General features: G+C 47.5%; 5 protein-coding genes across 5 annotated transcripts; all 5 read left to right on the top strand.

Moving 5' to 3' along the window:
• The first annotated feature begins 3,856 nt into the window (after positions 1 to 3,856).
• Positions 3,857 to 5,971, top strand: LOC101753624 (tropinone reductase homolog At2g29170). The gene is made up of 4 exons (XM_004979812.4): positions 3,857 to 4,246; positions 4,326 to 4,551; positions 5,297 to 5,403; positions 5,508 to 5,971. The coding sequence occupies exons 1-4, from the start codon at positions 3,959 to 3,961 to the stop codon at positions 5,670 to 5,672; spliced, it is 786 nt and encodes a 261-aa protein (XP_004979869.1). The 5' UTR covers positions 3,857 to 3,958; the 3' UTR covers positions 5,673 to 5,971.
• A 794-nt stretch (positions 5,972 to 6,765) lies between these two features.
• Positions 6,766 to 7,374, top strand: LOC101779447 (CASP-like protein 1U4). The gene is made up of 2 exons (XM_004980770.1): positions 6,766 to 7,070; positions 7,161 to 7,374. Exons 1-2 carry the CDS (start codon positions 6,766 to 6,768, stop codon positions 7,372 to 7,374), a joined length of 519 nt encoding a protein of 172 aa, XP_004980827.1.
• A 916-nt stretch (positions 7,375 to 8,290) lies between these two features.
• LOC101753215 (CASP-like protein 1U3) lies at positions 8,291 to 8,863 on the top strand. The gene has a single exon (XM_004979811.2). The coding sequence runs from the start codon at positions 8,291 to 8,293 to the stop codon at positions 8,861 to 8,863; it is 573 nt and encodes a 190-aa protein (XP_004979868.2).
• A 2,230-nt stretch (positions 8,864 to 11,093) lies between these two features.
• LOC101752801 (CASP-like protein 1U3) lies at positions 11,094 to 11,657 on the top strand. Its single transcript, XM_004979810.2, has one exon. The coding sequence runs from the start codon at positions 11,094 to 11,096 to the stop codon at positions 11,655 to 11,657; it is 564 nt and encodes a 187-aa protein (XP_004979867.1).
• A 2,052-nt stretch (positions 11,658 to 13,709) lies between these two features.
• On the top strand, positions 13,710 to 14,310 carry LOC101779041 (CASP-like protein 1U1). The gene is made up of 2 exons (XM_004980769.2): positions 13,710 to 13,885; positions 13,956 to 14,310. Exons 1-2 carry the CDS (start codon positions 13,710 to 13,712, stop codon positions 14,308 to 14,310), a joined length of 531 nt encoding a protein of 176 aa, XP_004980826.2.
• Positions 14,311 to 16,011: the final 1,701 nt, after the last annotated feature.

Here is a 16,011-nt window from a genome sequence, read left to right as displayed (position 1 = left end):
CCCCGCCCACTTACCCAACCCCAACCCTCCCCCCCCTTACACCGCACCCCTAACCAACCACTCCTACTCAAAACCCCCCCCACCCCCCCCCACCACAATCTACCCCCACCCCCCCCCCCAGCACCCTTCCCCCCCCCCCGGCCCCCTCCCCTCCCTCTTCCCCGGCTTACGGGCCAGATCCGAGCGGCGGACGGGCCAGATCCGGGCGGCGGGGGCTAGATCCAGGCGGCGGCGTCCACGTCGACCGGCGGGGGGCGGCGGAGGAGGGGAGAAGGGGAGGCGGCGTCCGGCGGGCGGCGGAGGCTAGATCCGGGCGGCGGACGGGCTAGATCTAGGCGGACGGGCTAGATCCGGCTCTCCCCCACCACCGTCCTCGTCCATCGTCCTCGTCCACCGGCGGATGTGGTGGTGTGGCGGGCGGCGGCCGTGGCGAGGCGGCGGCGTGGCGGGTGGCGGTTGTGGCGGTGGTGGAGGCCGGTGGGCGTCGGCTGTGGTGAGGCGGCGGTGGTGGAGGCCGGTGGTGGTGGCCGGCGGCTGTGGCGTGGCGGCGGCGGTGGTGGCCGGCAGTGGTGCCGGCTGCCACTTTTGTTTTTTTTATTTTTTTCAAAAAATATGTTTGCCGAGTGTTTTGTTGTCACTCGGCGAAAGCTTCGCCGAGTGCACGACATAGAACACTCGGCAAAGCTAACTTTGACGACTCAAAATTTTACCGTGTGTCGTTTGCCGAGTGTTACACTCGGCAAACGTTTCGCCGAGGGTTTTCGGGCCTTCGCCAAGTGCCCCAGGCACTCGGCGAACTGTCTGTTTCCCGTAGTGTACAATACGCATCACAGGCACGTAATAAGCATCACAGGCAGTTTGTAACCACAAATAGACATTCACAACATACAAATAAAGGTCATCATCACAAATAAATTCACAACCACAAGTAATCCACGAGTTGGCAGGTTTGAAAAGTAACCCACAAGTATTATGCCACATATGCAAAGAAGTGAGACAACCCGTGCAACCACAAGTACACATCAGTCACTGAGCAGACCGCGTTGGCCACTGCGATCAAGCTGGGTCCGATGGCTCATTGGATGCCGCTGGTTGGCCCTGCACAAAGGAGAAGAGATTGCATAAGTCACTTTTTTTATTGTGTGTTCTGCAACATATATACCACGTTTCTAGTTTCTAGTTTCTAGTTTCTATTTTTTAGTGTCTAGTTTAATTAGAGTTTCTAGTTTATTTTTAGTTTCTAGATTCTGCATAAACTACAAACGGTGATTATAATTTTGCTGAGTGACTCAAAGGAGTAGATGTAGGAGGTGGAGGGAATAGGTTCGATGGCGGAGGTTGACCCATCCTCTCAAAAACACTCTGCATATACTGGAACATCTGCTCCGTCCTCTGCTCAGCTGCCTCCACCCTCGCCTCCATCACTGCCTCCCTCTCCTCTCATCGCTTCCTTTCTTGTTCCACCTGGGCCTACAATATTTCATCCCAATGTTACAATGCAAAGCAAAAGTATGTAAAAATCAACGAACGATGAATAAAGCAGAAATGACCTAGAGAGCCTCCATCTAGAACCGTGTAGTGTTCAGCCGTGGGTGTATCACCGGGCTCGAGCTCGTGCTCCTTGCTTGGATTTGGGAGAGAGTGGGAGTAGAGTCCGTGTCAATTGTGCTGTCGTCAATCCAGTACCGGCTGTGCTTCTTGCCTCCTTCCACCCTCATCACGATTTCTCCATCATACTTTGGCCCATGAACCTCCCTTGCCATCGTTGTGTATTCAGTGACGCGGCTGTGGATGCTGGGATTGTTGTACGCCTTAGACAGGTCCTCTGGGTTGAAGTCGATATTGGCCGTCGCCTTGCCCTTGTGAGACAGAACCCATGCCTTGAACTGGGAGCAAGGCTACCCATCATGTAACGATGATTGCGTCAAAAATGCAAAATGATTAGAAATTATACAGAATTGAGCGTTAGAATAAAGAAATGAATTCCTCTTGGCAGCTTCATCAGTCAGAGATGGAGGCCGCATTGGCCTCGAATCCCTCTTGGCATCTGAAGATGTCCTGCATATAGACGCGATGTATACAGTCATTATTTCAAGAATGCCCAGTGAATGTGATGTATTGAGCAATGTAATGCGAGGAAGACTTACCCATAGCTCAGCCTTCACCTGCTCCGCCTTGTTGGGGAATACCCTGTCGTCACGATCAACAGCATCACCGCCGACGACGTCGTGGTCCCACGTGTAGGTCGGCTCCTGCTATCCGCCAAACTCCACGAAGCCAGGGAAGTGTAGCCTGCACAAAAGACCAAGGATGCCGTTGACCTTGCGGTTGTGATCATCCTCACTGATCTTAATCCAACTCCTGCCCAAGTAATTAAGATAAATTATTAGTTTCTATTGTAATTTTCAACATATCAAACGAAAAATTATTGAGAACATCTAAAGTTACTTACTTTTTCCTAGAGAGTCGAATCATCGGCGTCTCTCAAGAGGTATCGGCCACCTTGGGGGGGTCGAGGGACCTCGGAACCCCCTACCTCCTCCTTCACCTGCTCCTGCTCCTCTTGTACCTCCTCCTCGTCACCAGAGGCGTGCGCGGAAGGTACCTCCTCCTCCTTAGACGACGACGAGGAAGCTACAGGCGACGGGGGTCTCGCCCCTTTACCCTTCCCTCAACCTCATGCCTCCACCCTGGACCTCTGCCGCCTCCGTTCCCTCGACCAGTGCCCTACCCATGCCTCGACCCCTCCCTCGACCCCTCCCGGACTCCTCAGATGCACTGGATCGTGAAGCTGCAACAGTGAATTTTTTGTAAAGCGTCACGATCTTCCTCGTACCGCCCACCATTGTTCAATCACCTGCAATTAAAAAGAGTAAACCAATTAGCACAGATAAACAAAACATACTTAGAAAGATATGCAAAATAAACTAAACATACTTCAAAAATAACATTGTATGGCAAATAATAAATAAATTAGTACGGATCATACATGTAATAGAAATAATCATCATAATCGGGATTAGCTGGATCATAAGTCTCATCATCACTATCATGCGTGTCGATATAATCATGCCCGTGCTCCGAAGGAGGAATGTCGTCATCACTGTCATTGCCTAAATGTAATCGCTGAAGTAATTCTAAGTCCTTCACATTCTGAACCTCGTCTCCAGCGTCCTCGTCAGCAACCCTTTCATTGTCTATTTCATTCCAATCGCTTCAGTTAAGTCTATCTCAAAACTCCCTTCGAGCCCATCTTCTTGGGAGAACTCCCCGTCATATGTGTTGGAATCTTTGCCGAGTGCCCGATGGAATGCACTCGGCAAACCCTCAAGCACTTGGCAATTCTACTGTTTCCGGTAGTGCCTTCAAACAGTCCAACATACTCCTGCCACCACACATGGCTGAACGCTATCCTTTGCACTTCTCCCGTTGCCGATGGAAGCAACAAAAATGGTGCGTCGATGTCTCGGCCGCCTTGAACGTGCTTGGGACGCGGACCGTGGGCCCTGCGTCGCCCGTTCCGTTTGAAACCGGCACTAAAGGTCAATCCTTTTCGTTTTCCGACAGTGAGATAACCAATAATTAATAACGTCGGTTTCGTTTTGAGATAGATCGTCATCTCGGATCTCCTCCTTTCTGGCCATCGACTAAGGGATGCGTAGCTTTCGAGAGATGGAGTCCCTATATCCTTTGGGTATACGTGTGGCGTCTGTTAGAACAGACGAGCACACATGGACCACTGGCTCTTGTCTCTGGTGTATGTGGTGCATGTGTACGGTTTTTTTTCCTCCCGAAGTGTGTGTGGAGGGCCAACATATAATTGCCGACGTGGCACCCATCGACCACACACACAGGTATAGTCAAATCCGTCCATTACCATACATAATTCATATGCCACCATTAGCATAGTGGACAAAGCTCCCCAACGACTGTCCGCACAGAGCTAGAGATCTCATACATGGCGACCGCCGGCAGCGGCGAGAGGTGGAGCCTCGCCGGCGCGACGGCGCTGGTCACCGGCGGGAGCAAGGGCATCGGGCACGCGATCGTTGAGGAGCTGGCGGCGTTCGGCGCGCGGGTGCACACGTGCTCCCGCAACGCGGCGGAGCTGGAGGAGTGCCGCCGGAGGTGGGAGGAGAAGGGGCTCACCGTCACCGTCTCCGTCTGCGACGTCGGCGTGCGCGCCGACAGGGAGAAGCTCATGGACACGGTCAGGGACACCTTCGCCGGCAAGCTCGACATCCTAGTAAGACTTTTTTTTTCTTTTCTTCTCTTTTGTCAACACCTTCATGAGAACAGGCATGTATAATGTGTATGAGTGGCAGGTGAACAATGCGGCCCAGTTGATCAGCAAGCCGGCGATGGAGTTCACGGCGGAGGACTACTCGCGGCTCATGGCGACCAACCTGGAGTCGTGCTTCCACCTCAGCCAGCTCGCGCACCCTCTCCTCCTCAACACCTCCATTGCCGGTGGGGGAAGCATCGTCCACATCTCCTCCATTGCCAGTGTCATGGCCCTCCCAGAACTCACGCTTTACAGCATAGCCAAAGGTAGTACCATGCTAAACTCTGTACTGACACTGGCACGGATTTATACTTAGCAACGAGAAAAAGAACTAGAAAAGTGGTAAGAAGGACACGCAACAAGGCTCTATACATAATTGACCCAAACTTTAAAACATACCTTTTAGTTATATTAGTCTCATTTTTTTTATGGTAGAACACGCAGGCACTCACATACATGCACATCATTAGTTGAGTGACAGTCTTTTCCAATAATTTTTGTTTCAGTTTATAGTCTTGTGTTACTTGTCCAACGGATATATGCTAGCTGGTAACAATATGTTTGTAGAGAATGATATTGTTGGTAATTTATCAAAATTGTTGAGTTAGTTCACATTAACTATCAGTTTCTGTAGTAACATGCATCCAGAAATAGATAAAAAAAATGGTATTTTGTAAGTATGTTCCTAGATAATAAATTACAAGTATAATTATTATATATTTGAATTTAAACAATTTTTAAGGATAGGTTTGACCGCATACATCTAACAGGGTGTCTATTACTCATTTTCATTATTATTTTCAAGATTTTCTCGTCTTGAATGAGGAAACATTACTTCAATTTCTCAGGGAAAAAAAACATCTTACACCATACTCTATTCGGTCACAAAATCACTAATTAAGTGGCACTTGAAACTAACGTAACTTGGAGCACAACAAATTTTATTGTTACATATTTCTATGTGGATTTCTTTTTTCTCCCATGCATGGTTACTAGCCCTTCCATCTGCAGGTGGAATGAACCAGCTGACAAGAAGCCTGGCTGCCGAGTGGGCCCGCGATAATGTTCGTGTGAACTGTGTCGCGCCAGGCCTGATCGAGACCGACATGAGCAAAGGCGTACGGACAATTCATACATATACGTATATACAAATATATAATGTCCATTATTCACGATTATTAGGGATTTACACATATCTTGATGATCGAGTTGACACGTACAGGTAGGTAAGGAGACCTTGGAAAAGTACGAGCAGAAGATTCCGTTACGGCGGAGGGGGCAGCCAGCGGAGGTGGCATCCGTGGTGTCGTTCCTCTGCACGCCGGCGGCCTCCTACGTCACCGGCCAAGTCGTCTATGTCGACGGCGGCGGAACCATAAGCGCTTGAGAGAGAAGCTAGCTAGCTAGCTTCACGACACTACATTGGGGCTTGGGGGTGTGCATGCGCCACTCGTACCTGCTGAGACCACTGACATGTGGACCCACGTAAGTCGGCATGGGTTTCGGAACCATTTGGAATCGAAGCTGGTCTTTTTTTTTTATAAAACAGGATGTTTTATGTATGAAAATAAAAAAGAGTAGTGAACTCGTGTAGTTCATCCAAAAGAATGTTGTACGTGTAGCTCAACAAATTAAAATTGTGTTGTCCCAAAAGACATGGTGCTCTAGAAAAGAAAAGGCTGGAGGCAACTTGTACTGGGCCAAAAGTGTTGTGCCACAATACACTGGGCCGTGTCAGTCAGTTGAGTGAGGATCGACGATGCCCATAGTTATATGTGGTGGGTCCAGCCCATCACAGTACGCATCATATTGAAGGCATTCTAGTACTCAAACCACTCAACGAAATTCAACGCATTCGGCATTCAAATGACCAAATCAGTTCAGAATTAAGAGAAGCAAGAATAGAAGGACTCCGCTTTTAATGTTTTGTAACAAATTCAATTACCGTTGATTCAATCTTTGCACTTCAATTAAAGGAACTACGTCGATTTTTTTACCCGCTAAAAAAAAAGAGAAGGAACTATGTCGATTTCAAGCAAAAAAGACAGAAAATCCCCTAGGAATTAATCATGGAATCTAATCATTCATCGTACTCTCAACTATTGTCTCAGCAGAAAATTAAACAAGTGAGTGAGTAAAACAGACATTTTGTTTTGTTCCGAAACACCAATGATCAGCTTTTGTAACCACTTGGAACAAGTGAGATTAGATGCCAGTTCAGTACGGAGAAAAAGAAACTATCAGTTCAGTACTATGGACAAAAATAAACTAGTACTACGAAGTGGTCAGAACGAGCTAACACGTTAGTTGAGCATGAGCATGCTTCTCAATTGGTCTCCAAGAATTATACAAGAGAGATGCAACTTCCAGTTACATGTTTCTTTACCATCAACTCGCCACGTACATGTGTGTGTGTGTATATATACAAATGCATGTCTGCCGTCAACGCAAAGCCTTCATCAGCTCGCAGCGATATGACCATGTGCCACGAGAAGAAGAAGTCGGGGGGCGCAAAGTGGCAGAACCCGGTCAGCCTCGTCTTCCGCATCGCCGGCATGGGGCTGGCGGTGGCGTCGGCGGCGATCATGGCCACGGCGAGCCAGTGCACGATCTACGCAGACTACGGCGCGCGCCCGCGCACCGTGACCTACCGCGACTTCCCCGCCTTCGTCTACCTGGTGGTGGCGGCCTCCATCGCCGCGGCCCTGGAGGCGGTCGCCATCTTCCTCTGCGTGTGCAAGAAGGGCAAGAGCATCAAGAAAGCCAGGGCGGCGCTCATGCCGCTGTTCGCCGCCGCCGCGCCGGCGCTGCTCTACACCGCGGCCGGCGCGGCGTTCGGCGCCGGCTGGGACATCTACTACTACATGGAGCCCAGCGGGCGGCGCCTCAGCGTCTGCGCCAGCAGCGTCGGCGGACGCTTCTGCGCGCAGGTGCACGTGTCCATGTGGCTCTCGCTCACCGCCGCCGTGGCCGTGTCGCTCGCCGAGTGGGCGGCGAGCAGCGGTGGCGGCCGCAGCTCCAGCTCGGACTCGGACTCAGACTCAGACTCGGAGTCCGTCTGTGGGCATGGGTGCCATTCCAAGCATTAGCAGGTTCCTTCATTTTGAGAAATCAAGATTTGTAATTATATTTGTTTTTGTGTGATTATTCAGTGATTTATTTACCACAATTTGTAATTAGTAATCACTTGGTGGACTATTTGTATGTATTATGTACATCCTCGTGAAGAACTTGTCTGTCTTCATTCTAAATTTTATGAACTTTTTTGGTAGATGTTTTGAGAGAGGCTTTTAAAAGTTCAGTGACCACACTACAACCACAGAGAAAGTCCTTTGTATTCGTTTTGCCTAAATTCTATTATTAGTATTACTGTGATGGTTTTGGCAAAAGACATGTAGCTCTGCAAATTTTACTGTTAGTAAGAAAATGGTTTCAAAGTAGACTGGACCAGAAGCTGTGTGAGGCCCTAACCTGCACGTTACGACAACCAAAATGAGGGTTGGTCTACTGGGCCGTCTGGGCCGTCACTTGAGGAGGGAGGGAACCAAGTGCTGGGCTAGGCCCATGAAAATATTACTGATCCTGCTGATTAATCCATCAATTCGGTGCAGAGCTAGGCCCATGACAATGTACGCATTAACCACATGGAATCTAATCATTGCTAATGCTCACATAACCTAAAGAAAATTGTTGGTTAGGCACAAAAACTAAGTGATTTGGTGAGAGTAAACAAGCCTCCAATCATCGAGATCATCTGTAACTACCAAAAACAAGTGAGAATATTAGATGCCAAGTCATTACCCCCTCTTCGTCTCGTCATCCACTTGTTCGTTGTCATCGAATTCGCATATATGTATATATACATCTACCATCTCTCAATGCAACTCTCAAGCTCGCAAGTCAACACCCAACCTCTCGCAACCTCATCTTCTTCCTCTAGCTTGGCTCGTCCATCGGTTGGTAGCAATCATGCATGACGAGGAGAAGAAGGAATCCAAGTGCGCGATGGCGGTGAGCATCGCCTGCCGCATCGTGGGCATGGGCCTGGCGGTGGCGGCGGCGGTGCTCATGTCCACGGCGAGCCAGTGCACCATCTACGCCGCCTACGGCGCGCGCCCCCGCACCGTGACATACAGCGACTACCCGCCCTTCGTCTACCTCGTCGGCGCCGCCGCCATCGCCGCGTTCCTCGAGGCCATCGCCATCGTCCTGTGCGTGTGGAAGAAGGGCAAGGGCAAGAAGGCCAAGGTGCTCATGCCTCTGCTCGCCGCCGCCGTGCCGGCGCTGCTCTACTCCGCCACGGGGGCCGCGTTCGCCGCCGGCGCCGACATGTCCTACTGCTCCGCGTACGGCAAGCGCGTCAGCGTCTGCACGGGGAGCGCCGCCGGCAGCAGCAGCAACTTCTGCAGCCAGGTGCACATCGCCGTCTACCTCTCGCTGGCGGCGGCGATCGTCGTCTCCGCCGCCGAGGTGGTGAGGGCCTTGGGAGGGTCGGGGTCCGATGGCGGATCGGACTCGGACTCCAGCTCCAGCTCCGAGTCCGGTGGCTGTGACCATGGCTGCCACCACAAGCATTAGGTTTTGCGCCTTCGTTTCCTTTTTTTAAGTGAGTATAGTGGCTGGATTAGCTGGTGTGATTTAATTTCGTATTCTGAATTAACGGTTGGCCCGTTTGTATGTACCTACAGTATCATGGAAGTTCTATTAAAAAAAATTGTGATGTTGTTATATTATCTTGGTAAATTGTGTATGTGAATTGTCTGCCGAACTTCTCATTGTTTCACTTTTGTCTCAATTATTCTGTAAATGTGTTTGTTGTTTTTGCCACTATATATATGTTCAGTTACTCACTTTAGTCAAGCTTGACTTAATACCTACTCTATTTTTAAATAAACGATATTTAGAAGAAGCTAATTAGTAATATTTTAAAAATATATTGATAAATAGAAAATGCATACTTTTTACGAGACTACGACATTTTGAGACAGACCCACTCATTTTCAAATATCCAGATTTGACATATAAAAGATAATGTAAATAAAGTTTTAAATTGTTGACTGTAATAGCCCAAAACTCACAAAGTTCTAAAGGATATTTATGCCTAGAGGGAGTATCTCCTAGTTGGCTACAAATTAAAATGTAAAATTTGGACATACCAAAAATACTCCTTGATGATTGTTAGCGAGGCATACGATGAGTTGTGTAAAGAAATACCTAGTCGACCTAGTAGGAAGTAGGTTACATTGTAACAAGAAGGAAAAATATGATCTAAAGTTGAGTTAAAAGAGGACTCCAACGTAGTCGTTATGTGTTTCATAGCATTTCTTGGTCCAATTCTTCCTAAGTTGTTCCATGGGGCAAAATACTGGGTAAGATGACATCATACAAGGAAATTTTGTGATGTTACCTATATTTGTATGTCTCAAGATGGTAGGAGAAAATAAGCATTCAACGTTGAAAAATAAGGATGGTAATAGCAAAAGGCTATGTGACTTGCAACATTATTAACGTCTAATTGTTCCTTGTCTCTTCGTATTACAATTCTATACAAAGGAGATAGCTATAGCTTTGGATGAACAGGATTAAAGATTGGACGACAAAAGAAAGGTAGGACCTCATTAATGGTCAAATACAGGAGGTTTCCAAACTTTGTTGATGGATATTGACCGATGTTGTTCTTGCATTGCTGCGCAAGTGCCAGGAAATGCAGCATGACAGGTATGCATTGTTCAATTGTTAGAAAATGGTACTTGCATTGTGTATGATATGATGTTCTTTTATTCTGATTTTGGTAGACATTCGTGCCTAACGTACTTAACGACAAGTACGAGTTGGTATAAATATAAACATTTTGATGGAAGACCTTCCAACTAACTTCCGTTAGAGGTCAAGTCACACACACACACACAACCCTATGATACACACCAGTAAACAAAGGGGATACACAAGTTGATTATATGCAACAGTTCAGAACATTCTCTAGCTATGTGCAATCATTCGATCAGAACATGGAAACTGGTAACTGGCTAACCACTGTTTTGATGAACAGTAAGTAAATGAAAATGTGGCTCCAATATATACGCAAAAGTCTCGAATAAATTAAAATTTGGCTTCATTCAAGGACCCTTATGCTTAAAACGACCACAACTTAATTGAAGTGTCTTTTGAACATAGCTTGTTCTTGGAGCAATTTTCACAAAATTCCGTAGCAACTTTTGAGAAGTATAATAATTCAATAGCCTGATCAGAGAGTATTTTCCTTTTTGGTTTAATAATGAGGCCCAACTCGATCTCCGACTTCAAATTTCTTGGTGAACAATAAACTAAGTTCCCTAGCAATGGGTTACACAACATGAAAGAAAAATACCCTTCATTGGAAAGGTTAGCAAGATGTTTCGAGGAAAAAAAACAAAGGTTAGCAAGATGGTTAATGATTGATGCGTGCCTGAAAACCAAGGTGTCGTCGTGATGTCTGGCAGATACATACCGGGTCCAAGTCAACGGTCGACTACCTTATCAACTCCTCCTATATACCATTGCACAAGTTGGGCTTTTATAATGTAATAAGCTGCTCATGAGGGTTGTTAACCACGTCATCACAATGATCTTGCATTACCATGTAGCATTCACCTCATTCGGCAGCAAAAAATTATCCAAGAATTTTTTATCCTGAGTGCTGTCAGAATCATTAGCAAGGAAATAATTGGTCTTGGAGGTTGCTCAATTTTTTTACTTGATGCCCAACTACTAGCTAGCTTGTATATTCCTCACGTATTTTGCGCTTGCTCGACGATTATTGCTCTGAACCATGGCTGGTGGCAAGTCCGATGGGTCACCGGACGCGGCCAGCCTCGCTCTCCGCATCGCCACCGTGGCGCTGTCGGTCGCCTCGGCGGCCATGATGGCGTCCGCCTCCCAACGCTCCTGCGCCGGCTGCGCTCCGGCGAGCCAGCCGGTGTCCTACAGCGACTACAGCTCCCTCAAGTATTCTCTCTCCGCCAGCATCGTATCGGCGGCGCTGCAGGCTGCGGCGGCGTGCCTGAAGGCGCGCGGCAAGGAGGGCGAGAGCAAGGCGGCCAAGTCGCTGGCCGAGCTCGTCGACACGGCGGCGCAGGTGCTGCTCTACTCGTCGTCGGCGCTGGCGTTCTCGGTCGACGACTTCGGCACCTGCGGCCACAGGGTCGCTGGCGTCTGCAAGGGCTCCGGCGAGTTCTGCCAGCGGGTGCGCGCGTCCGGGGCCGTCTCCATGGCGGCGGCCGTCGCCCTGGCCGCGTCCAAGTACCTCAACGACGTGCCGGTGTCGACGTGGTTCAAGGGCGATGAGAAGAAGGCGAAGCAGGGTTGCGGCCGCGGCTGTCATTGCCACCATTAGCTCATCTCTGTGACTCCATCCGCCACCATTAGTCGGGTTGCAAAAAAGTTGTTCGTTCGGAGTGTTGAATCACCTGAATTTGTTGCTAGGAGAACCTGTTTGTGCAAACAAGTTTGAACTGAATTTTCTTTTCAAAAAAAAGTTTTTCCTTGATTTTTTGTAGTAATTTTGAGTGGGCAAAAAATTCATATAGTAGTACTAATTGCAGTTTCAGTTTACTGTCTTCATGACATGTTGAAAATTCTTTAAGACTAATTTGTGCAGCATTTACCGTGAGTCCGTGACATCATCATGAGAGAACAGATTAATTTACCATGATCGGCGTTGAAAAGTGGGAGAGGATGGGTTCTTGGGGAGTTTCAGATTTGGAAGTCAGCCTGCATACTTTTTGAACCAAGACTTAGCCTGTGTATTACAAGGTTACTTTTTTGCACTAAATAATGAAAAGGATGTTCAATTTAATTGTACAAGGGTGCTGCAATTTTTAAGAGGTCACAATCAAACAGATAAACAAACCGTGGCTGCTTCCATGTGACTACACTCAAATATAATTTGGGCCCTCCCCTTCCATCCTTTCACATTGCAAAAGTAATAACTACTTGAAATAAATTATGACAAGTTCAGACAATGGTGCAAGTTTATCCTATAAATCATGACATCTTATCTATTTAATTAGATAAACATACAAGGGTACTTGACGGCGCTGAGGCCATATGGATCAAATGATTACTGAGAGAAATAGGAGGATGTCCTCATCAAGCATTTCAGGCACCATTCGGGCAGTAACCATATATGAGCTTCAATATGTTCAGGTTTCATGAACCACATGCAGTTCAAAAGGCTAACAGGTCGCGGTCTTTAATCAATAGCGCACTGTCAGCACTGACCTGGAATAAAATTTTCCCAGTTGTTATGTGATGTTCTTTTGCTTCTTCTTCATTTTTAGCTCGCGTATATCAAAGGAAACAGTTCTCCGCTTTGATCTCAAACATTGTATCTGTTCATTTTGGAACCGTTCAATTAGACATAAAGTTTATAGGTTTATTTTAATAATATGATTACTAAATAATACAATCAATGCATTGCCTCTCAGACCTCGAATAACTTGATATAAACAAACATTTCTGAATTCCATATGGAGGCGATGCTTCTTCCTAGTAGAATTAACTAAATAGACTCTATAGACACCAAGGAATTTTTAAAAGGTATTAGGACCGCTGAGCCAGACAAGTGTATGTATTTGCTGAGTGTCTTGCTCACCCATAGACCTCTTCTTGTAGTACCAATGTGACTACAATCTAAATATACATATGATGCAGGTTGCAGCCGATTTTCTCCAAAATAGTAGAATATCACCGATGTGGTCATCTGAATGTTTTCTTTTCTTGGAGAGCTCATGATTAGGTGATCAAAGGGGAACAAAATGCTAGTTTTTTTGTGATTACTGATGCGATGTTATATGGTTATTTTTTTCTGTACTTGAATCCCTACAATACTATCGACTGTTTTGGAACCCACGGAATCAATTTAGGGTGGAACGGTTCAATTTCAAGGAAATCTCTGTTGTTCATTAAAAAACTGATTATACTGAATAAAAAAATCAATGTCTTACCTCAGACCTTGAACAACTTGAAATGAACAACCTATTAATCAATTTCTTATACAGGTGCAGTATGCCTCTTCATTATTGAATTAACTCAATGAAACCCTGCAACTTGGGCCATTCAGTGATACAAGTGTTCTGCAAATTTCTTCAGAATTGTAGATCAACTGAATGTTTCCATGGATTCATATATTATGGCATCAGAGGAATTCAGCGCTAATCTTTAACTGCAAGAGGCCAATTCAAAATTTTGATTTGACATGAGCCGAGGTCCAAGGATGGACCAGTCCTTGGTTGCTTGCTCGGTTACATGCTTTGCATTATGATTTCAGAGTTCACCACCATCACAAGCATCTGGACCTGGTTTATATAGCTTGCTTGGTTTTGGCATTGGTCTTGTACTGTTGCTCAACAAGACTTGTTGTCACTCCCTTCCTCTTCCGATCGAGATGGCCGACGGGGATGACAAGATGGCCCTGAGTCTCCTCTTGCGCATCGCTGCGCTCTGCCTGTCCGTGGCGGCCGCCGTCGTGATGGGCACCGCCAGTGATCAGGTGGTCATCGTCGACGGCGACCGGCGATCCTCGAGCTACGCCGTCTCTTACAGCCAGTACAACGCTCTCAAGTAAGAGGCTACTTCCTACACGCTCATGTTGCCAGCTGCGTGCATTGAGACCCGTGCGCCGCGCGTGCAGGTGCTTCGTGGCGGCCGCCGCGATCTCGGCCGCCTGCTCGGCGGCGGCGCTGTACCTGTGCGCCGTGCGCGCTTCCGCCGCGGTCGGCTCGCTGCCGCTGGTGCCCCTCCTCGACGCCGCCGCGCAGGCATTCCTCTTCTCGGCGGCCGGCGCGGCCTTCGCGGCGCGCGGCGCGGCTGGCCCGAGGTGTAGTAGCAGCGTGTGCGACGCCGCCGGCGCGTTCTGCGGGAAGGTGAGCGTCGCGGCGGCCGCCGGCGTGCTCGCGGCCGTGGCCATCGCTGTCGCGGCGCTGGCCAGGGACGCGCGCCGCCGCCGCCGCAGCAGCAGCAGCAGCTCGGGAGGGTCGTCGTGCTGAGTGACTTGTGAACAGTTGTGATTCCGGTTCTACTGTTTCTACGTTAGCTGGGGTCTTCTATCGAGTTTTTGGGATGTGATTATGTGAATAGTGAGAGTTCAGGGTTGTACTAAATTTATGTGGTTAGTTCATCAGAATCAGATTCAAACATTTCGTTTATCTGACACGCACACACGCAGGAGAAGTACCGGTCACATTATTTAGAAGGATTAGAACAGATCATATGAATCAAATTCAGGAACTGCAAAATGACCCTTAAGTGCATTAACAATAGTTGCTTGAAGTAAAATTATGACCTGTTCAGATAATGATCAAGTTGAGCATCAAAATAAGAAATCATGGCTCTTCATTGGTGAGAAACAGACAGGCAGACAACTGAACATGTTCCAACCTTGACCCCCCTTGACAATTCACTTCCATTTACAAGGGTTTCAGTTGACTTTGCTCAAACTCTACACGCACCAAATTATAGTATACACTTTTTCAGAATTGGAATCTGAAATCCAAACTCTCGTAATCAAATATTTCAGTCAACATTCAGGCAGTAGGACAGAGTAACTTACAACACGATCCTGAACTTCTTCAAGCGTCGATGCCATCGACAGCATTGATCAACATTCAGGCAGTACCTACTAAGATTTGAAGAGTTCAGAAGCGCTACTATGCTTCAAACGAACTGGAACCCATCGGAAACAACTTGACTAAATAGTTCCCAGCTTTCATCATCATTCATCCGTGTACCACAGACCAAATCCTGGAGCATCAAGCGAGCCCTTGGAAAATCCACCAATGGCAGGGTGCTTCAAATCTTCAACTCCTTGGCTCTGGCACGCGTAACAGCAACCTGGTGAAAATAAATAACCAGGCAAATTGAGTTAGGAGTTTAGGACAATGTAAATACGTTCACAGATGTTTCGTCATTCGATCCATTAGACTCGTACCATTTTTATCTGGTTCCAAAGGACAGCAAAAATAGTATTTTCTCCCAAACATCTCCTTCACCTCTGCAAAGTACAATTCCACTACGTACCCAATCATCTGAACTTGGCATCTTCATCTTTACTGTGAAGTTATAGTGGTGATAAACTTTATTGTAGCTCTCCACACTGAAGCACACTGGTGGAGAAGTTCATCGAGGCAGTAGTTCTCAAGCCCCTAAAAACCAATTTAACACACTGTTAGATTGCAAAAATTTTGCAGTCTGAACCATTAAAATATACATGACTACATTACCATGAGATGTGCACTTCTCTCAGCGTGTTTCTCAAAACACAGCATCACCTCCTTGTTCATCCATATCTTTCCATTCTGAATGATTTCTTCCATTGAAGCTTCGGGCCTATATTCACAATTAATTTGAGATTAGCTAGAGCCCGGCTAGGCCCATGTGCCGCGGGCCCCCGACAGGCGCTAGTGCTGCGCCGCCGGCCCCTACCAAGCGCCAGGGTTTTCTTGTTGGATAGGCAAGGGCTCCTCCTAACCCTAGGACCCTTGCCTATATATGTGTACGTGCTATGCACCTCCATAATCAATCTACAATTTTCCTAGCCATATTTGCTTTCATGGTATCACGAGTCGGGTTTCTACCCCGATTCCGCTTCCGCTTATCTAGCGCGCCGCCGTCACTATGGCCGGATCTACGGCACCCATCGCCGAGCCGTCTGCCACAGCTCTCGGCCGAGGAGCAGCGCCCAGCTGAGG

This window comes from Setaria italica, chromosome VIII (assembly GCF_000263155.2).
Source record: "Setaria italica strain Yugu1 chromosome VIII, Setaria_italica_v2.0, whole genome shotgun sequence".
In the NCBI taxonomy this organism is placed as follows: domain Eukaryota; kingdom Viridiplantae; phylum Streptophyta; class Magnoliopsida; order Poales; family Poaceae; genus Setaria; species Setaria italica.
The sequence above is the reverse complement of the archived record's forward strand: the minus strand, read 5'-3'. Positions and strand labels throughout refer to the sequence as shown.